This window comes from Meleagris gallopavo, chromosome 15 (genome assembly GCF_905368555.1).
Source record: "Meleagris gallopavo chromosome 15, MGAL_WU_HG_1.1, whole genome shotgun sequence".
Classification (NCBI taxonomy): domain Eukaryota; kingdom Metazoa; phylum Chordata; class Aves; order Galliformes; family Phasianidae; genus Meleagris; species Meleagris gallopavo.
The window spans coordinates 4,233,681-4,257,329 of record NC_139418.1 but is presented as its reverse complement, the minus strand read 5'-3'; the positions used below and the strand labels follow the sequence as shown (position 1 = coordinate 4,257,329).

At 38.8% G+C, this 23,649-nt stretch overlaps 1 protein-coding gene across 5 annotated transcripts in view; it reads right to left on the bottom strand.

Moving 5' to 3' along the window:
• The window catches only part of SLIT3 (slit guidance ligand 3), a 484,215-nt gene that overhangs the window by 56,884 nt on the left and 403,682 nt on the right, over positions 1-23,649 (bottom strand). For all 5 annotated transcript variants that reach the window (XM_085236326.1, XM_085236325.1, XM_085236329.1 and 2 more), the window contains 3 exons: positions 20,319-20,390; positions 15,508-15,671; positions 10,801-10,925 (listed from right to left, as the gene is read on the bottom strand). In XM_085236326.1, the coding sequence (XP_085092452.1) occupies positions 10,801-10,925; positions 15,508-15,671; positions 20,319-20,390 (361 nt within the window). The remainder of the gene's footprint in view (positions 1-10,800; positions 10,926-15,507; positions 15,672-20,318; positions 20,391-23,649) is intronic.

The following is a 23,649-nucleotide window of genomic DNA, read 5'->3' as shown; positions in this document are numbered from 1 at the left end:
AGCATCAGATCCAAAACACTTAATAGAATTCCTTTCATTTTTCATAAAAAAGGAAAGCATTATGTGGTGAAACACAAGACTTCTGCCACTGAACAGAGACATGGATGTTCTGATTCCAGCTGACTTCTAAAATCTGAAGTACCTCAGCTGGTTCAGGCTGTAGCTGAGCTCCTCCAACTCTGCATTTTCAGTGAATGAGAACAGGCAATCCACCATGCTTGAAAAGTGTCAGCTCCTTCATACTCAGCAGCAATTAGCCATACTGGGCACCAGTGTGTGTACAAGCTGTTGCTCGCTGCTGCTGTGCCAAATTCTGGCCTTTACAAGTACCCAGTACTGGAAAACATTACATCACGATCAGCAAAACACCCAAGCAGCAGCAGCAAAAGCTAATTGGGACCTCAGCAGAAAGAACAAAGGATAAAATGACTAAAAAACAGCTTGATACCATTTCAGTTGGGTGCAATGACTTCTTTAAAATTAATTTTCACAGCTGACAGCTTTGTGCAGGCTGAAATCTTCATTCACGGTCACACGGCAGAGACCTGAGCTCTGCCCACTTCGGAGTGATCCTTCACCCCTTCTAACAGCAGCCAGCACAGAACAGAGGCAGCAACACAGCATGCCACAGGTGTGGGGCCAAAGCTCCCTGGAACAGAAGGCTCTTGCTACTGGCTGCACTACAGACATGATGCAGCCCAGGAAGGAGACACCCACAGGTGGGCACAAGGCTACCTGGCTGCAGCCATCTGAGAACAGGGATACCTCTTTGCAGGTAATGACAGCCTTGTTCAATGACTTTGGTGTTTTAAAGCATGCTGGAAAAAGAACTGTAGAAGAAAAAATACTGGAATTCATTTAAGTTGTTAACAGTAAGTAGAGTGTTATTTAGATGGTATAAGCAGAGAGCGGATGGCAGCATTCATGTGTCTAGTAAAAGTAGTAGACCAAGACTAAATAGTTAATAGAGATTTCAAATGAAGCAGCAGAACATTTTCACAAACAACTGAAGTACCATGCTCAAGGTACGGTTAAAAGTTTTAGGGAAAGGAATAATAAAAAATGACCAGCTACAAAGATACTGTATGCCAAACCTAATCCCTTACATTCCTACCCAACTCTCTGTCATGCAAACATTAATATACGTGTCCAATTGGTGTCCTGGACAAAAGCTAACAAGTACTCATTAACTGAAGGGAAAAGATAGCATAGATGTGCCTCATGAGGGGCTTAAAAGGAAAATTCTCAGAAGATAAACTGAGATATACAGCGTCTTCTATGTGTGTGCATTCAGAAATGTTATTCAAACTTGAAGAACCTCCTAGCTTTAAAATGTTAACCTCTTAATATTGTGAAAAAGAATGGACACTTCTAGCCACACACAGAGCTTTGTTCTGCTTTAACAGAGACTGAAAAGTGTTTTTTTAAACTTTAATTACTTACATTGACTGTTTGAGTGTTGAAATAACATCTGCATATGTCAGTGGCACTTGTTCAGACATTCAGACCTACAGAGGTCTAATAGCAGAATGAGGGGCTAAGCATGGTATGTAAGCAAGGCTTGATTCCTGGTGCTTTGTATAAAAGAACGAGGTGAAATGCAATGAGAAGAGAGAGGGGAGAACACTCAGAAACAATAGGAGACACAGACACTCAAAAAATTCAGTTTAAAATCTAGAATAGCTTTTTGACTTGAGTTTTGCTTCTTTCATGCATAAGAAAGTGAGAACTGAAATAAAAGGCTCTCTTGAAGTTATGGCATTCAGCTATATAATAAGGTATAAACTCATGCTACAGTCTTTACCTAGTGGCGTCTTTAACTGTGTCTTAGGAAGGACTCAGGAACACAGCACTGGGATTCACACTACTGCCATTTTAGCAATGAAACCACTTGAAACTGATTCCTAATTGATTGACTAAAATAAAGATATATGTAGACATCACACAGTGATAATCTGCATACAGTAGTCTGAAGTTCTTCAGCTGATCCAGGTGGTACTGTTTCCTTATTTATGCTCTTTCTGGCTGTGAATGTAATGGCTAAGCCTCAATCTGGAAAAGATGCAGATGACGCTCATTGGCAAGGTCAAACAACTACAAGAGCTGGCAGGGTGTATGTTACATCCATCTGCTTAGGTACATACACAAATTATTTGGCAAAACACGGGTAATATCACAGTAATTTTGGATCAGACTGCTCTTAGATTGCCAGGTGGAAGTAGAAAGATTTTGATCATCTGTTGTTTGCAGAGAGGTTATGACTCTCCTTTCTGAATGCAGACCTTGCTACAGAGATCCACCCCGCAGATGCCTCTAGCTTAGCATACTCACAGTGGTTATGAATTTACTATTTCTCTGTATTCTTCTGTCACAATACAGTAATAAAAGTGCCCCTTCTTGCATTTGCTGTTTACAAGTCAATTAATTTAACTTGAAAAATTAATACATTTTACCCATTTCTGATTTTGAAAAAAAAAAAAAATTAAAATGAATTTGAATTTATTTACACAATTCTGTTTTCTTTTTTTTTAAATTCATTACCGTTTTTATACTGCTAAATTTACACATTGACCCAGAAATATGACAAATCCAAACACTGTCCACAAGCATTGTGAAAAACAGTATTTGCTACATTATACTGAAGTTAGATAATAGAAGATATACTGATATTACTTTTGTTGCTGCACCCCCTACCATTTGGCTGATTTAACTGCCTCTGAAAACTTTCCCAGTATTAATATCTGAAGTAAATATACAGATAATAGTTACTTATATCCCATCATCTTCAGCACTGTATAGTTATCATCTTTGCCAGTCTAGCTTCATCTGGCACCTGATTAAACAATAATCGGGCATGGCAGCAGCACTTCTTAGTGACTTACTTGTCCTTGTTAATAAATCACAATCGTCAATTTATAGCAAATTAGGCGAACTCTGCTCTCTTAAGCCTCATTTTATTTAAATCAGTAAGATTTATGATCCTCCAGAATATAATACACCTCCCATTACCTCAGTAGCTAGTAATTGAGAATATGCCTGTCAAAGTCAAAGTGCAAAGATTCATCATCTTATTTTTTAAAAGCCCTGGCTCTTCTCCGAAAATTACAAATGTTCATTCTCAGTGGACATCCGAGGTTTATTTTGCAAATTTTGATGTAAATTCTGATTGTCCTTCTAAACCTCTCCTAACACTGACATTTGGGTTTCAATGGTCTTTTGGGTTTTCATCAATCTATCACAGAGCTGATTCACATAGCACATATCTGAACTTAGTCCAGAGGTATAAAACTGGATGGAGCAGGTAGAGCCTCTAAGGTTGATAGATCAGCTCTGTCTGATGCGCTGTGTGAATGTGCTGGGAGATGAAGGAGAGAATTATCAACACTGAGAATTTGTGCACGCGCATGAACGAGAACAATGTTTTCAGTACCTTTAGAACACCAAAGGGCTTATTTATTTTAAAACACTTTGCACTGACAATAAAATCCTTCTTCTCAGGCTATCAAAAGCCAGTGAACGTGAACACTGGATACAGAGCTATAAAAACCAAGCATTTGTATAGAAAACACAGTCCATATGAATAAGAAATAGGGAATTAAAGAAAACACAGTAGTTGTATTTTAAACTTACTACTCATGGCAATGGACCTGTGCTTAACTCTTAAGAAACTGAACACAGAATGTGCCTGAGAGATGAGGGGCACATCACATGCAGAAACTCAAGGAAAGCTACAGTGAGGAAGGGCCTATGTGATTAAAATACCTCCCCAAACCACTCAGTAAATTTCTGAAATAAATAAAGGTACTTGAAGAGCCACAGTCACATAGGAGAAGTCTTTGCTGGTGTTTCACTATCTTTTCAGGATGCAGCATTTTGGTGTGGGACAATTCTGTAGCAGTATTTCAGTATGAGACCTTTTATTACTGTAATTTGTTTTGCTTGTGAAAGCTTTGTAAGGCTTCCCCTACAAGGAATGCCCATCCACAAGTACCAGCAACCCTGTCTGGAATAAACCAAACCATAAATCAAATTATGACAGTGGACTGAACTAATGCTAACAGAGAGAAGAAAATAATGTTTTCTAATGCAAACAAACATGTAAACAATTTTTTTTCAGATTACTAAAGAAATCAAACATACCCACCATGAAAATGAGCACTAGCACGTCTAGCATATATTCCAGAGGCTCTCAGAAGCTCAGGGAAGGAACTCCCAGGCTGTGGGGATAATTGCTGCCCTGCACTGGCTGGAAGGAACCAAGAGCATACAGCTCTGTGCTGACTCTAGCAGCAGTGCACTTACCCCTACACAGAAATCATTCTCTAGCTAGTCTGGTATTTATATCATTTCAATTAACAGGAAAGAGTTTACTCTTACACTATAAAGAAACTTTTCTTTTCATCTTTGCCTGTTTACAGGAATTTCACCAATTCCATCATCCCCAAAGGGCAAGCGGCCTGGCAGGGCAACCTCCGTTCACGTTCTCTGAATCATCTCTCACATCCTTACTATGGCCAATCTCAAGAAAGCCTCAAGGATGACAGGTGGCAGACAATCACAGGGAAATCCAACAACAAGGATTTTCAGCTGTAACCAACTACTTCAACTGATTCAATTACGTGGAAAAATTGTGGGATGCTGAAGATTAAGAGCTGGTTAAAGAGACCTTGATTAAGCAAAGTTATAGCAACCAGTAATCACCTGAATGACAGGCAAGCCACAGAGGAGGAAAAACTGTTATTTAGTGTAACAGGACCAGGCAAACATAAGAAGAGCCTAAAATCTAGCCTAAAAGCCAGTAAAAAGTTCTGTACTCTGGGAAAAGATTAACTGAAAGCCTGGTCTCTCATGACAATTTGTACTAGATCAAAAAAGCAGTAGTAAAAACAAAGTGGGAGGAATAATCCTCACTGCCAAGGGAATGAAGATGATGATGCCCACTGGTGGGTATGGCTTACAATTCAGCTTAACTTCACTGCTTGGCTCCTTCTCCTGAACAAGCAAAGGAAATGCCTGAAGCTGCTCAACATCTGCTTTCTTGCTGCCCTAACACAAATGGAAATACTTCTTTAGAGTTGGCTTTATTATTAAGAGCCCTCATTAGGGCATGCCAGAATACATTATTACATTTTTTACGGGGTTTGCGGTGGGTGTAAGCATGCCTTGCCGCCTTCAGCCAGGCAGTAATCCCTCCTTAAGCCTTTCATTTTTATGCTCTTCTGAATTCATATCTGCATATCTCCATTCTCTTTAAACCTACTAAAATAGCAAGGGCAAACAGAAAGAAACACAAGTCTGATGCACAGCAAGTTTTAAGGAGGAGGCACACAGGAAAATACTGCCATTTCTGCTGTTTTTCCCCCCAACCCCCTGGGGAGCATTAGATGAGATTACAGCCACCCACTGCTGACACTGGTCCTTGCCCTAAAAATTCATACATAAATACAGGTCTACTCATTTTACATGGCCACCCGTTGCCTCACATCCCCAAGGGCTTCCTGCATTATTTTACCAAGAGTGAAAAATGCTTCTTCAACATTCATTAAGAAGTATTTTAAATATGGTTTGAACAAACAAATAAAAAGCAGAATACCTCAGATCACACAAACACACGCTCCAGGAGAAATTATCACAATGAGAGTTCAAGGCAGAATCAGCTCACAAAAACAGTATTGTGCCATGTTGATTTCTTCATATGAAAACTTGGCACTGAGCTTACATTCCTACATCTGTCCTCCCAGCCCTGACATTGGGAAATAAAAGAGCCAGGACTGAGCAATACGTGAAGGCAAAGATGTTTGTTCTCCCATCCCACATAGATGAGGGCAGGCTGGTTTATGAGTTCCTTCCAATTTTCCCTCCATATGCAATTGCAACTTGTGGTTTTTAATCTGTGCACTGAATGATGTATATGGGGAGTTATACGACAATAGCTCCAAAGAAACAAAAGCAAGAAGATACATTTCCAACCAGTATTAGCCTAACAAACAAGGGCTGACATGGACTCTCACATAGCTGGCATGCATCAGTAGCCAAACCCTCCACTCAGTTTCATAGAACCCCAACCAAATCAGCATTACTGAGAAACTGACCCACTGGAAAAAACTTGCACTGCCTCAGCCTTGTGGTGTAAGAGCTGTCCAGAACAGCTGGACATGAAATAACATACGCTATCTACATTTTAAAGCCCGTTCTATGTTATTACTAAAACAATCATTATCTTTGGACTCCAAGAGGTTATTCACATTATGTCAAAACAGGGTGAAGAACAAGTACGGCAAACTTTTCTTGCCCATGCTCCAAGCAAATGCAGGGCCATGTGCACCCTCATGAGACAATGACATGGCCAGTGCAGCACTGAGCCCATGCTAATAGTAGGACAGGTCTGTACTGATGTTATCTGCCTGTCAACCCTGTGCTGAGCAGTTACAGCTTCTGCCTGGCTACATCTGTCTGCTGGCACCTCAGTCTTATCTGCGTACAGCATGTGACAGACACAAATCTCACATATCCCACAGACACTCTTCTACTCTGAGATTCTCAATTTCTAACCCTGTTTTCAGGGACAAAATCTTGGCGCAGAGGGTTGGGGGGAAGAAGAGCCAAATTTCTAGCAGAAGTTTGGAGCCAGCTTCCTCACTATCATTCTGGCTTCGCTGTAATGCCTCCCACCACAAGAGTCTGGCTGCAATGCATACTGTCTTTCCAAAGCCCAAGAGCTTTACCCAGAATTTTTTCAATTGTATCTGTCACTCTGGATGACTGGAGAAATTGGTTGAACCCTCAGGATACTGCAGTGCTGCTAGAGAAGCCAGGACACTGGCTGAACTCACCAAGGAAGAGAAGAGAGCTGGGTGAAATTTACAGAGCAGCTCTACCACAGACACACCAGCATCTGTTTCCCAAAGTGTGGACCATGTGAAATACTGATTTCAGACAGCTGTCAGCAATACCAGAACCCAGAGATGACAAAAATCTCTGCATCCCAGGAGCTCAGGCTCCCATTTATCTGAGTAACCAAAGAGGCTGTGGCAATGCCTGGGCAGGCAATTCATGGCGTGTTCCAGGTTGACAAAGTTTTTTCATTTCAGATCAAACATTTCATTTCATTTCAGATAAAACACAGATGTATTTTTAACTTTCATTCCCCATTTCTACAAGTAATTCTATCTTGAAGAATGAAAATATCTTTCCTTCATTTGTTGTTACCAATGTTTTAAGAAAATAAGTGTGAAAAACATAAAAATCAGCCCCTCCACCAAAATAAGAATTAAAAAAAAAAACCAAAACAATAAACCCAAAGGGAATTTTCTGAGTACAGTGGCAAAACACCGCATTTGTTTTGCTCACCTTAGGTTTTACTGTAGCTATTCAAGTAAATCCTTTCTCAATGGCTTATTGATTGCAGGTTTGATTACTCTGTTGAATTCTGACATCCATATACTTGACAATACCATTGAGGTTACAGAAAAACCACATGCTGGAGGATAAATGAATTAGCACAGTGCTGCTATCTATTCACCAGCTGCACACATACACTCATGATGCAGATGGCCAGCAGCATTTAAAGCAAAAGTAAGCTTCACTTCTCCATTTGTAATCATACTACACAACCTAAACCACACGCATTATTTAAATAATCATTCAAAGAAAGCTATGGAGAGAAAAAAAAAAAACAAACACCACAACACTGGATAATTACACCTACACCTGTGTTTAATCTGAAAACACAGGTTTGGTAACACTAACAGACGTTTCCTGCCAGAGCACCCTGGGGCTCCAGGTGGCACAGCCCACACTCACCTCATGTGGCACTCTCCTACTAGCTCTGGGGCTCTGTCCCCAAAGGAGAACTACAAAAACACTGTTTGACCATGGCTTTTCTATAGCCAGCCCCTTTCCTAAGAAAGCAAACGGTTTCTTCTGTCCTCATCAGACAGAACCACCTGGCCACTGGCCTCTCAGCTCAGGTGGTCCATCAGTTACCTCACTTTGATGTTCACTCACACCTATCACAGGCAGCATTACACAGTGCTACAACCCCCATAAAGTACACATTCAATAGGAAAAACATGTTGTGATCGTGAAAAGTAAGAGATCAGACCATCTTCAGTGTAACAGTAAAAAAAATAGCGCTATCCACTTTTGCTATCCCAGTAAATGGCAGAAGTTCCTGACCCCATCAAGCACTCGTTTGGTATCTGGTCGCTTGAGCTGCTTACTGCTAGCTGGCCAACTGTTTTTTTCTGAAGGCTTGTATGAGGATAGGAACCCCAGAGAACAGTCTGTAGCTATCTATCCCTTCCCAGAGAACATTGTAAAGCCTTTATCTTATTTGAATGAGCTTACATTTGGAAAAAAGAAAAAAAAAGGTGGGTTTTTCACATTATTGATATAAACTCCTCCACACAGGATTTTTTAAAAGTCTACATCAAACAAGGAAAAACAAATGCTGAGAGGGCAGATTTAGGGCAATTTATCAAGGTTTGGGAAATGGCTTCCAGATGGAGAAAGTTGTTTGCTGCTGGCTGGTGAGAAGGAAGCAAGGTATTGTTATTGAATTAGCATGAATCTCTGGTGGAGAACTGCGTGGTAGATAGAGTGCTCCTTTCATATGGTTTGCATTTGGACCTGTCAAATTTCATTTTTACTCAAAAACCTGTGGTAAAGACAAAGAGTTCATTTTTGCTTATTAAATTTCCCCCGATTCTCCCTATGCTGTTATCCAGTCTCTATTTTTAAACTCTGTGCTAAATGCCATGCCTGGGTCTGTTTGCTCCATGCCATGCTTGGATGATAACCTGGTGCTCACAAACACACAAGTGGTTTTGGGTTTTGCATTCACACACTGCACATTACTTAAGAAAGTGCATGAGAGAGAAAAGTTGGATGCTCTATGAGATGTTTAAACCGAGTTCAAGAGTTTATCAAAACCTTTCTAAGTAAAATGATGTACTGAGGTCTAATGTACATTAGAAAATTACTGCTAATAAAACTAGAGGATTATTCTTGATTATTCTTTGCTAATAAATCCTTCCTTTATAAACATGTCTTCTATTAATATAAATGCATGTATACTAGTGGATTTGCTAATACAGGAATACATTAAAAAGATAAAATAAGGGCAAAGGAAAGATATTCTCCTAGCCAACACAATTCTACTCTGAATAACCCTAGCATCTCTTCTAGCATGTGTGCATTACAGAGTAAGAGATAAACAAAGATTTATATATTTTCCTGATAGTTTAGAAAACTTACTTTTGAAGTTATCCTAGCAGTCGCTTAGCCCCATATGAAGAGTTTAACCTAGTTCATGTTAAACATCAAATTAGAATGACCATTAATCTATTAACCTCCGGAGTTTAAACAGATACAGCTTCCCCATCATAAAGACAAATCAATTGTTACTGACTAGTTAGTTTTAGATGAATGAATATTTGACAGTGTGGTCTTTAATGTCCTGGAAAAACTTCAGGTTGACATGCCAATAGATAGGAGGATTTTTAAGGAGACGAAATTATCAATGGATTTTTCATTTTAAGAGAATTTGTATTTTCTTGAGTACTAGACACGGGGGCATTAGAATGAAAAAGAAATGAGCTTTACATCTTCTCTCATCCAGTGTTTCAGGGATCCACCACAATGTATCTATGATCAGCAATGTACCCTAAGTAGATACAGAAGGGAAATGGCGATATCATCAGCTCCAACTAATTCCCAAATCCTACTTGGAATGTATGCAAAGGGATTTGTGCTTGCTTTCTTTATATATGTCTGGTTATAACCTTTCTTTTCTATAGTTCTCATTACTCTGTTTTATGAACATCTGCTTTAACTAACTAAGACTCTGTAAGAAATATCCAATGAGGTAAATATAATCACAGTTTACAAGATGCAACCTACTTCTCTGCCCATAATGTCCTATCTAGAGCCTGTGAACAATCATATGCCTTGTTTATTACTTATATTTAATCCCTCAGCTTCTTACTATTGAGCTAGGTTTCCAGAGTTATCAATTCTGAAAAAAAGTTTTGGTAGCCTTAAGCTCTCATGGTGCAGTGTTAACAAAGGGATTTATATATCACTACTGAAGGAATGACATTACTCAATGGCATAGTTTTCCAATTTTCGTAGCTGTTATCTAGAAACTGACACTGCACACTCACAACACTACATCTACAGAATTCCACCTACAGAATTCTACATTTTCAGATCACTATACACACAATACTCAGAAGTCAGAGACAGTTGAGGCTTGTAGCAACGTCTCTGATCAATTACCACTTTATTGCTAATCAGTCTGTGTGAGATGGATGCAAGCTAGCAAGCAGCCCACCCTGTCACTGTGGATGGATGAAACTGGTCCTTAATTCTCATCTGAACTGCATTCCCTTTAGCAAGGTAGCCTATGAAACAGTTATCTTGGTGTTTGCAAATAAAGAAAAGGAAGATAAAATCAACTGGCCATTTCATATGGATGTCTACATCACAGAACCAGAGAATGCCCAAGGTTGGAAAGAATCTCTGGAGATCATCTAGTCATGCTCAAAGCAAGGTCAGCTAGAGCATATTGGTCATGGTACATCTGTACAGTCATGGTACAAGGAGAAAGAAATGCCTTTCCTATTACACAGGATAAAAATCTGGAGAACAGTTGAAAGGTCACACGCAATCTGTCTGAGTAAGGCATCTGTTGAACTCAGTTGCCTGTAAAATTGACTTCTCATGGTACAACAATTAGAAAGCAGAAGGGATGAAGGATACTTTATTGCTTTTCATGTAGTTCATTTGTAGTCATACCTTGAAGCCAAAAGGGCAGGTGCACTGATAAAACTCCACTGGATCGTTGCTGCATGTCCCATTGTTCTTACACGGATCGGAGAGGCAGGGGTTACACTTGGACACAACGCTGATATCTACCGGCTCTGGAAGGGCAAAATACAGTGTATTAAGAGAGAACTGGATTACAAAATTAATACTTTCCACGCTCACATTTTTCCCTAATGTAGTATTCACCCTGTGTTGGTACACATGCACATACTGTGGGTGCAACATTACACAACAGCATGAGGGATTCCCAGGGATTATGAAGATTTTAAGCACTTAAAGCAAGAGCTGGGTAACTCTCAACATTGCTTATATTCTCCTGCACATGGAAACATCAGCTCTGAAAAAACACACTGGAAATCTCCAGAGAATGGGCTTATATATATACGGCTTTCAGCAATTCTTCCTTCTCTCAGTGCTGGAAATTCTGCAACAGCAATCCCTAGGGAACTATAACATGTCATTTCTATGGCTGGTAACAAGAATGAAAGTGCAGATGCAACAGTAGAAATGAAAAACATGCGTAAGGAAGATTCAGTTAGAGGCTTATGGGACTGTTTAGGTGCAAAGTCTTCTACCATCCTTAGTTTTAATAGAGTTTAAAACTTATTTTCCTCCTGTTCCACCCAGAAGAAAGATCACCAACATTCAGACACCTTGGCAAAGTGCAACAAAGTTAAACACACAAATACGTAAATGCATGCAGGTAAATATGCACGCCCATTTTTAAAACTCGTAATAAGCCGTATTTTTTAAGAGATTGGTGATACTTGTGGACAAGCAGGAAGCTGAACACAGACTAAAACAATATCAAATAATTTGGGAAACCAAATCAACAAATATTTTATTGTTGATATGTTACAGAAAGTTAATTCAGACTGCTAAGTTTATGGTTAAGAAAATGGTGATTTTTTAGTGGCTAAATTTCAAATATTAATGAGTTAACAGCTTTTACACATAAAAAATAAAGCTGAGCACTTCAAAGGGGCTTCAATTACATCTGACAGTAAAAGACCTAAAACAACTTTATCTCATTTTTAAGGTAATACATTTTAAAATCTCTTAAAATTGGTCCCATGTGATCCGGAGTGGACACAAGCCTTCTGTTACTGAATGATAAGAGATATCAGGAGGAAGTTGTGATGCATCCTCAAAGTGGAGAATATAAGCTTACATCTGACATTAGAGAGCAGGTAGAGCTGTAGAGGGTTACAAAGATCAAAGATGAAAAGATCTCCCTCTCAGTCAGGAATTTGCTTTGGGCTGTCCTCTGTGAGATACAAACCCACATTGTTCACTTTGAATACCAGCATGGCACCAACAGGGGGTTAAGAACATCAGAGAAATCAGTACCAAGGAGTCTCAGCTGAAAAGTGCCTGCTGTATAAAGGCTATATCCTGATCTCAGAATGATGGCAGGGTCAACATGGCTAATAAAAGCAGCACAGTTAATTGCAGAGCAAAATGCAACATAATATAAAAATAAACAAGAAGTAACAAATCCAAAAAATGAAAGAAAAGTTTGTTGTCTTCCTCTTCTACCTTTGGGTTTTGTGTCTAACTAAATGTCACGCATTTTTAACTTGGAGTTAAAACAGGAAGAGGAAATAGCATTTGGATTTCTGACACTGTCGGTGGTGAAGTGCAACAAATGTGAGCTGCTACCCTTTGGCTCCTCCCAGAACGCAGGCAGGTGGCTGTGCAGGGTGCTCAGGAGAAACATCAGTGTTGCTCTTCAACTCGATTTGGAGGTTACTGAGCCAGAACTCATTATTTATTTATTTTATAATACACAAACGTACATTTTCCAGTTATTCCTATGGCACAGATCAAAGCTAATCAATATAGGAGCTAATAAGAACACTGTTAGTTCCAAGCACTTAAGTAGTTCATTAGTTTGCCCTTGGGGATTTGGTTTATAAATTCATACAGCACAATGCCCCCAGTCTAGCACATTCTTTTCCTCTACTGCATCACTAAGAGGGCAATTTAATAAAAAGCAGAGATGAGTTTGCATGACTTCCACATCACATACTTTTATTTTATTGGCTCTGCTGAGACGTAACCTTCTGCTCAGTCACATACTAAAAACGTGATTTTTAACAAGAACTACTTTATATATATATATATAATATATATATATATATATGTATATATGAATTTAAAAGCTACTGGAGGCCACAGAGGATATCTATGCACAACTATGCTCAGTGTGGGATGACATCTGCAGCAGTGACCCAAGCGTTTTTGAGGTGAGTGACATTTCAGCCACCACTGAGCCCCATCTGAGCAATGTTGGGGAAAGGACTGAATCTACACAGTCAGAAGTATGGACATACCATTGGACAATCCGTGTTATCCCACAGATAGTGTCATTCTCCTGCCACAGGCTCGTGCCACAGCTACAGCTCAGCATTTTTAGCTGAGAGACCATGCAGCTGCAGTATGAACTGAGGATGCACCATCCCTGTCATGTGGTGCAGGGTAAATGTCTCCCGGCCAAGGGCAAATGTGTGCTTCACACTGTAATAAATTCTGTCACTTTACCACTAATGAACATCACTGATGTCCCAGTGGAACAGCATGAGGAGTACAATAATAAATGTGCACATGGGAAATAGGTTCAGTTACTGTCAGATTACAAAATCGTGCATTGCTTTTCAAAATACATGCATTGTATTGAAAAAGGATGAATTTTACTAGGGTGTGGAGCTTCTTGGAATATACTGAAACGCACTCATACCATCAACAACATCTGCCTGTACAAAGACTGCCTCTGAAACAACTTTTTTTTCTCCTTTCCTATTGAGATAAAAGCAGAGATGGAAACAGCTAGGCCAGTAGAAAACCCAACAGCTTTCTGGTGGACCTAACTAGTATTTATATAAAAATGATACAGCTGTTTTAACAGGCAGAATTGTGGACTCACTTATCTTTTGCATGTTTTGTTTAGAGAGAAAGTGAATCTAATTACTGATACATGACATTTTCAAAATGAAAAATTCATTGGCCTTCTCCTGTTGCATTAAACTTGTTTCACACAACCATTTTCTTCGTTTGACTTGGTGTGAACAAGTACATTATTCGGTATTTTTAACATTTAGGGAATAATTGCATTTCACATTTTAAGGACCATTATAAAGCCTGAAGTTATGATGATTGTAATTAGAGTTCTGATAGTTTTGAGAAAGACATTCAGAGTAATTAAATTATAAGTTTACAGTTATTAAAAATACATATAAGAGGCCATAAAATTGACCTCAGGCTTGTCAATCAGCGATCCAAACCCACTAGTGGATATGCAGATTCTGAAGTTTCTTTGACTATGACTTGGTTCGTTCCAGCATCGTCTGTTATGAGAATACTTCAATTTTCCTCTGAAGTAATCACTATTAATCAATGTTGGCAATACACACCGGACTGATGGTGTGTGGGACAGTATAAAAATGCCTTCCTGCTCTGCTCTGTGCTGGAGTGTCCTCACCTTGAGCACTGAGTGCAGTCTGAGTGCCACAACACAAGGATATAAAGCTATTACAGAGTGGCCCAAGGAGGGCTGCAAAGATGTGGAAGGGTCTGTGGGCACAGTGTGTGAGGAGTGGCCAAGAGCATTGGGTTTGCTCAGCCCAGAGCAGAGCGGGCTGAGGGCAGCTGTGGCTCCTCACAGGGAGCGAAGGGCAGTGCTGAGCTCTGTTCCGTGTAACAGTGACAGGAGCCAGAGAATGGCGTGGAGCTGTGTCAGGGGAGAGGTGTGTGGGGGTGAGGGAAAGGCTCTGCCCAGAGGATGGTGGGCACGGCACAGCTCCAATGGCGGTGGGATGGCCTCGAGCTGCCGTCAGATTTGGGCGGTCCTGTGTGGAGGCAGCAGCTGCATTTGATGGGCAAGGTGTGTCCCTTCCAACTCAGCATACTCTGTGATTTTCTGATATTCATATACTTGGTGGCAACCTGCGCAAACCTCCAAAGCTCCTTTTACAATAAGAATACGAGTCTTACCTACCCTACATTCAACTATATACTATTTACTTTCTTCACAAGAAAATGTACTCCTTATCTTTTACTGACTGCTCCCTAATGCGCAGTAATCCTGTCCATGACTACACCTAATTGCTAACAGCTGCACCTCCGCGCTGTCCTGAAAGTACACTAAATTCAGACATTAAAGATTTTCCATAATATACAGTTTCTGATACAGAGCTGGTGAGGACATAAAGTTGTTTGCGTATCTTCAAATAAAAATATAATTTCGGTAAATATCTGCTTTCCACATGAATTCTTAGTTTTCAAATGTATGTACATAAAACCTAGACAAGTCTACATTTTAAAATGTCCCTTATTTTACCAAAGTTGCCTGTTGTAGGTAGAAGGCCAATAACAGTTTATTTATTCAACTAACTCACAATATCCTCTATGCTAATTTGCTCCTGCATAATCTGGTGCCAACAGCAGCAATACTAACTTTTTGGAGGGTTGCTGTTTTTCTTTCCCGTGGTGCAGTTAACTGAACTCTGTGGAAGAACACTTCAAAATGCAACTCGAATGCAGTCTGATGCTTCATTAAACGAAGGCCAAGCAACTTCTCCCAAACTCACTTTAATGCCAAGCAGCTTGCAAGAGTATAAAAATAAAGAGTTGTGTACTACGAAAAGCAATAGGAAACAACTGTTTGCTTGTGCCTACCTTTGCACTGGAAGTGGTGAGTTGGTGTGGTGAGCAGCAGCCTGTCCACCATGGCTTCTGGCCCGCTGCAGCGGGCTATTCCTGGCTCTTTGTACCCTGCCTTCACCCACTCGGAAAGCCAGCGGAGGTTGCAGTCACAGTGTAAAGGGTTGGTACCTAGAGCCCTAGTAGTAAAAAAACAAACAAACAGCAGTTATTTGGGTTTGCAATTAAAGATAACATCCCTTATCTCAATGGGATGTACCAGAATGCTCATTTGTACCAGAATGCTTTGTTTCAAAACGTGTGAAATAAATATTCTGAATATTCAGAGTCTCCTAGAATTATCTCCCCCAGTATTCCTCCTCCTCTTCTTTCTTTCCATCATTAGTTACGGAGGTTGTATAAATAGTTAACAATAAATCACCTTTTCAAACAATAAATCACTTTTTCACAAACTTGTGCTTGAGAAATGTTGAGAGACATATATTACATCCACAGAATTTTACAGATTGGTTTCTTTTATTTTACTCTTTGGCCTTCATGAGCCACTGAACTGTGTTATTTAGATTGGATCTGATGACTCATTGGATGAGTCATGCATACAGAGGATACCCCTATTTTCAATACTGCAATCTGGTGTCTGTGAAGCTTGTTTACGGCTTTGAAAACACATCTGCAGGTTAGCCCATCTCTTGAGTGACGTCGCATGGTTGAAGCAGATGTGTTCAAATAGTGCCATTATAATTCACAAAACTTTTTCATTATGAATGGAGATCCATCCAAAAGAAAAAAAAAATCAAAACACAAAACCCTTTTTACCTTAAATTTAGGTGCTGTCTTGACTCATTTAGACTATTTCTTTCTCAAGTGTCATTTTAAGCAAGGAGTCTATCTCAGTCTAGAAACTATTAATTTCTGGACGTGTGAAGAAATGTATGCTGGAAGACTGCATTTATTTTGCTGAAAGGCTTTAACTGTGCAACACCTGAACTGCAATAGGAAAATAATTAACTAAATAGTTACAGATCAGCACGTGGAAAAGATACTTAAGAAACCAATAATTCAAATTGCGTTTTAGACTTTACATATGTTAAAAACAATATTTAATACGGTATTTTAAACATAATCTTCTTTCAAATAAAAATATCAGACAGGACATTACGATAAAAACCTCAGTAAGTTTGTTGATACATTTCTATTGGAGTGACTAATGAACCCACTGTGCCCTAGACAGATTCATAATGAGGGTTCATAGGTTCAAACTCTGTCTAGGGCTCATTCATCAAAATTAAATGTGTACTAAAGCACAGTATTAAAAAATATCTATCCATTCTTTCTGTGATTCTATTGCTTACTATGGGAAAAAAACGACTCATTTGACTTTTTGACCCTGTAACTGTGATCAACCGGCTCACTTGTCCAAGGTCAAACAAAATACAGCAGTGAAATTTGGACCTAGAAATTAACTTCAGCATTGAGCAAGCGCAATATAAAAACAGCAGTGGGAGGATAATTGAAGCCCAGTTACCAGTGTTAATTAATCTTCATAAAGTACATTGGAAATAAAGTTGCCCTATAGTCACTAGAACTGATTACCAATAACATTACTGTACAACTACAGAAATTATTGCACGCATCTTGCTGTTAATTTTTTTTCCCCATACCTCAGATCTGTTGTGAATTATTGTATTCTCATTCATGTGCTCTGACATATGCACTCTATTTCTTTGCCCACTCTACCACACTATCTGAAGAAGGTAAGAATATGTTGTGCTGTAATAAAATATCTCCAGCAGCATTTTCAAAACATGGTGCAAATATTTCTGTTCAGCCAACTTTTTTGAACTTAAAATAAATTCAATTAAAATCTGCAGACAGGAGTGCCACTCTTACAAAGAAAGGTTGAAGGAGCTGGGTTTGTTAAGCTTGGAGAAGAGAAGGCTCCAGAGAGACCTCATTGTGGCTTTTCACTACTTGAGGGGAGCTTATAAAGCAGGAGGGAGAGGACAAGGAAAACTGGCTTTAAAATAAAAGAGTGGAGGTTTAGATTAGATGTTAAGGGGGGAATTTTACACTCAGAGAGCGGTGAGGCATTGGCACAGGCTGCCCACAGAAGCTGTGGGTGCCAGATCCCAGGGGGCATTTGGGCCAGGCTGGATGGGGCCCTGGGTAGCTTGATATTTTGGATGGCCACCAGCCCACAGCACGGGGATGGAGCTGGACACAGATGGTCTTTATGGTTCCTTCCAACTAAGCCATTCTATTATTTTATGAATAACTAACTAAGACAATGCAAAGATACAGAGTGCTATGGGAGGACTGCTTATTTCATTTGACTTCATTTCTTGATAACTAACACAGCTATTGAGTAAAGGCAAGATGATTCAACAGAATCAGGCATCTGAGCTGTTTATCAGTAACGTGTCCGAGAAAAAGACCTGCTGTACACAATTAAGAAGAGTTTCTTTGTGAAATCCCTGGAGCATGGCAGTATTTGGCAAATCAAACTGGTTACGGAGCTGTGTATATTACTGAATGGACAGAGATGAGAGGATAGCATATGTGGGAACTAACCTAACTGAGCAGTTCTCAGTTTTGCCCCAGCAGATTTTGAGTTCTTTTTAGATACTAATGTACATGATTCTTCATTAGTACTTTAACATTTTTAACATTATCCTGGACTAAACAAATTAGCAGAGTCATGGCTTCAATAGACAATTATGTGATTCAACTAAATAAAGTTGTAAATTCAAACAGAACAGTTTATGGTAATATCACGTATCAACTTTTCTCTGTTTTTAGTGAGGTTTAGGTTACAGTTTGTCATAACAGCTACAATCAGATAATATATTTACAACATAAAGGAAATTCAGGTTATCTTCTCCTAAGCTTTAAACAGCGATGGAAAAAGTGATTAAAGTATCTAAATGTCAGTTTTGTTTTTCCAATTGCAAACCATTTAAAATCTACTACAAAAGACTGACTAAACCAATACTTCTGTCTCTTCTAGAATAATATCCAGCTCAGTACCCTGGTAGTCAGCTTCCTTCATACCTGTCCTACCCACAGCCATACAGCTACGTTTAACATCATGTTCTGTTCTCCTGGAGTTAGAAGTTTGATGAGTAGCAGCTTCTCGTGCCATCTAAAAATTATTCCAAGCATATGCTTTCTACTCAGAGATCTAGGAGAACTCAAAAACAATTTATTTGCAAATCTATATGACTTAGAATAAGCACCTTTTCTGGCTTGTGAAAAGCCTAACATCTAGCAAGATCATTGTGGTTGCTGAAAGTTTCAGATCATCACACCGCATCCTCTTTAAGAAATTGGAGAGCACAACTGTCCTGTAAAATTAAATTGTTCAGCTGTGCAAAAATACACCCCAGACAGGTCTTATTTATTTTATGGATCCTATTTATTACTCTTCATTTGTGTTTTGTGTGTTTTACATTTCTGGCAGCACATACATCTAAACAGACAGACTGCAGTGACTGTATTGGACCAAAGAGGTTTTTATCATTCCCCAAGGTGAATGGTTTACCCAGGAAAATTGTGTCTGCACTTCATTTAAAGTGAACCCTGAGGAAAGTCCAAACAAATGGGGCACGATATGTTTATCTCATACATTCTAAAAATACCCTCAGAAGCCAGACTCCCTGTATGGAAGGTGTCACTGCATTCCAAAAGGTGATTCAGGGCTTCGGCTCTGTCAGACTTTCACTCCAAAACAACACAGAAAACGACTTTACCTTGCTATGGGAACATGAGAATGAGATACATTTTGTGCAAAAATGAGTATTTTCTATGACTTAGACACAAAGGTGTAAGTTCGAAACAGGGAATTTATTTCTCAGTTTCAGCTGAAATTCCCTAAATTGCTCATACATTATTTCTGTCTGTACCAATCTGAGATATGTTTATTCTTCTTTGTCCATAAAAAGACTGAGATAGAAAGCTTTGCACGGAAATCACAGCCCAAGGACAAATTTGCTACCCCGTAAATATTTATGTTTTGCACATTTTCTGGATAACAGTGCTGTTGTGTTCAGTAAGTTTTCTGGAGGGAATGTTTAAAGTTTAAGAAACAGATATAAAATAATGTTAAATGTACACATGCACTTGGATCTTGTGTAATATCACACATTATCTCAGCAAACATTTTCTGTTTGCTATTTTGGCACTGACCGTGGAACTCCAGGTTTGTTTCCTAACCATTTCAGCTGTTTGTCTTTTACAGTTCTTTCATCAGTTGAGTTGTGTTTAAAAAGATCCTAGACTTCCACTAATCCAAATCATCTCTTGAAATACCTGAAACTTTTAGTAACTTTTAATTATTTTGTACAAATTACGAGTATTAATACTGTGATTTGACCCATTTCCCTATGATTAAATATATAGTCTGAGGTAGTGATTCATCAAATTCATATACTGACAACATTTCAGTATGCAAAACATATGACACTTATTAAGCACTGTATTCACATTTGCTTAATATTTGCTCTTTGTGGGAGGTTTCCTGTCTCTGTCTCAGTCCATAACACACTCTGCATTTCTCTTAGACAATGCTGAAAGAAAACCTTAAACACAAAGTCCACTGAAGAGGAAATTGTCACATTTGCTCATTTGGTTTTCCTTAAGAAAATATTTTGGTAACTAATAACAACAGGTTCTTATATTTATTTTATTTCCTTTGAACATTTGCTCTGTGAATATCCAGAGCAGAATATGGAAAGTACGCAGGAAGAACAGAATAGCTATACAATCATAAATTTGCAGTAACTGTAGTGTTTTACAAGTCTGAAACTAAAGTACACAGAAGTACTTACAGATGGGACAGGGACACCAGGTCGTTGAATGAACCTTCGGGAACACTGGAAATATCATTCCCATGGAGTGTCCTAAAAGAGTGGAAAAGCAGGAAGGTATCAAACCACAGTCCACTCTGCTCCTCAGAAGTGAGGGAATTGGTACTTAAGAATGATACTTAATTTTCCTTCCTTGTGAGTTTTTACAAGCTTCACAACTCACAAGCTTCCATGCTGCTTCTAGATGTTGACATTTAAAACAATGACACGATCAGAACTGTTGGTGACTAATGTTTTAAACTAAAAAGGTGATACACTATGCTATTAAAAGTGTATTGATGACAAGCAGACCCTCACATACAGACCTGTAATTCTTTTATAGAATCCCATTAGCTGGAAACACAAAGAAAACAGAAGAGGGAAAATAAGAAAGGCAAGAGTTAAATTAAATACTGACTTCAGAGAAACCCTAGGAGAGAGCAAGGATCCATGAGGGCGAATACATCTGCACTTTCACATTCGAGTTTTCCATTCTTATAGTTGGAAATGCCTTTTTTGTGTGGTATTTTAACAATCTGCTTGACAAATACATTTATGTTACCAGTGAAAATACTTGAAATTAGTTGTTATAATCCTGAATAAAGAAACAAATATTTTCTTATCAAGGCTTTCAGGATCTTTGTGAAAATGTTCTCCACTGCTCCCAGGACAATTTCAGCAGACACTTTATCTCTTTTCTAAGAAATACATTTATGCATATGTTACACAGGCAAGCATGAATAGATGGTTATGATAGACTGCAGAAGGGGAGCGGATGCTGGAGGTGATAGTTATATAATAACTGTCTAGAAAGTGCACCAGACAAGATCATGTAAAATTTTGTCTTTTACATAAATAGAAACAACTGTTTAACTGCTCATCCTCTGCCTTACAAGATAATTATCTGGCAAAATAAAGCGTACAGTAACATTTATCTAACTTTTCTATTTCATATGTCACTGCCTGGAAGCTTAATACTTCACACAGTATAGAAAGAACTCATAAGGAGTCAGTGTCACTGGATCTCAATAGCCTTTTCTCAAACAAAAGTTGGCAGAGAGTTGCAAAGGAAAATCACATCAATATATATGTTTTTTTTTTTACTATTCTCCCCCAACCTGCATCACTGATAGCAAACTCCTGTATGCTTTACATCCTTTTCCCAGCACCCACCAGTACCGTATACGCTCTAGATGTGGCAGAAGAGGGCAGAACATAGAAACTTGCTGTGTGCCAGGTTTATAGCAGCAATTTCCCTCAAGTTCTCGAGTTTGCCTGGTGATCTTGAATTTTTTGACAGTATAGATGCCTGAAATGGTGAAAAGGCCAAATATCTGGGCTCATGGAAATACACAATAGCCCCAAATGAAAATAAAAGCATCTCTTTTTGCATCCTTGTCTCCTTTCTGCACCCTAACACCACTATGAACCTCATCAGGATCTATGTGATTTATGCCTTAGAACTTTTATGAATGTAACCCTTCCATGCTGCCTTCCACCAAAACACACACAGTGAGGAAGGCCATACTCCCCAGGTGAAGATGCCCCTTATCCTGCATTCTGGAAGCCTGGGCCCTTCTAGGGAGGCTGTGAGCTATGTGACAAGCAATATTACCATGATCACATTTCCCAGCAGCTCACTGCAGCTGCAGTTTCTATTTCTGATTCTAATGCAAAATTGTTCTACGAGGCATGAAACCGCAAAAGCTACAGCACAGTTGTCCTGCTGGGATGTTTCTTACAGCTCTTGACATGAGAATACCAAAAGCTTCCCTTTCCATCATCCTGAATGTCTTCTAAGCAGATCTAGTTTGGCTATTATTAGTAATGATTGGTATGTGTAAGTAAGGATGGATCTCCAAGTAATTCCTCCAAACAGGAACAGGAAGGACGTGAAGTTCCATACAGGAGCTCCAGATAAAGCACACTCTCCAATTCTGAACAGAATGAACAATGGCAAAGCCATACCCAAACAGCTCTGATAATACTTACGTTGGCATGGGGATGGAAGATGAGGCCTAGTCAAGAAATTATCAGAAAAATGCACCTTCCTTTATTCAAATAAGAATCTTATAATTAACTTATATTCTGATATTTTATACTTAAAGATGTGCAAGTGCCCTCTAAACAGAGAGCAGAACTTCAGTTTATCTTCACGTCATATCAATTGTCTTTATTCTGTGAATGTGTGTATTTGCTTTCCTAAACAAAATGTCTTGGAATCCTTTTCCAAGAGAAGCTTAAGAATGACAAAGTCATTTATCTATAAGAAAGTAAAAAATATCAAGAACATAAACCCACGCTTAATGAAGGGCTTCACTACATACCCCAAACACTGAGGTATGCTGCATGGATGCCACTGACAGCATTTTAATGAAAAAATGATGTCAGCAATACCTCCACCCATACAGCTAAACTGAAATGATAAATTATATCTAAGAAGCTGTAAGAACCTCAGTACAAAACAGTGACAGGAGAATTCAGCAGAACAATGATTTTTTTTTCCGGTTGGATCAATGACACAAATATTTTTATATTTGAGCAAAAGCTTGATTAAAATCCCAAACGTTTGGAAAGTTAAAGCACATGCATGCATGCATTCACCCCCAAAGGCACAACTTCCAGTTATCTCCTTGTGTAAACATCCGTAAACATAAGAGTGTGAATGTAAGGTGATGGTGGTCTCCTTTCAGAATACAGAACACCTGAATTCATCAAACAAAAACTTTCTTCTTTGTGTAATCTAATTTATTTCTGAGTCTTGAAATAAAGGAATCAACTAAGCATATCCTCCTGGGTTTCTGTTTTGGTTTGTTTTTTGTTTGTTCTTTAAAAAAAACCACAACAGCAATAACAAAACCCCAGCTGTCCCCCAGTCCTACTCCCAACCTGTTGTCTGGTAACACTAGGTAACTATAAACATACTTATTTAGTAAAGAACAATCTACTCTGTAAAGACAGTAATTTGGCTAAAAACTTGGTTGAACTTGCAGAATAGCTACAAACAGTCATTCTGTGATGCTAAAAAAACCGCAAACAACAACAAAGGCAATTAATATTTCTCTTAGGTCAAATCAGTGCAACATCCAACACAGAAGTATACTGCAAAAATTGGTTCCAAGGTTTTGTCTGAAGAGTATGTGCAGCAGCTTTCTCATCACATATATTACTGTGTTTGTGTGAGCTCTGAACTACAGCCCTTTTCTAAATAAATGTGTGCTCTTGAACTGCAGTAAACAATTAATCATTTTTCAGTAAAACTGGAACATCTCATTTTAGTAGAATATTTTGTAGCTCATTTAGAAATTTTTCC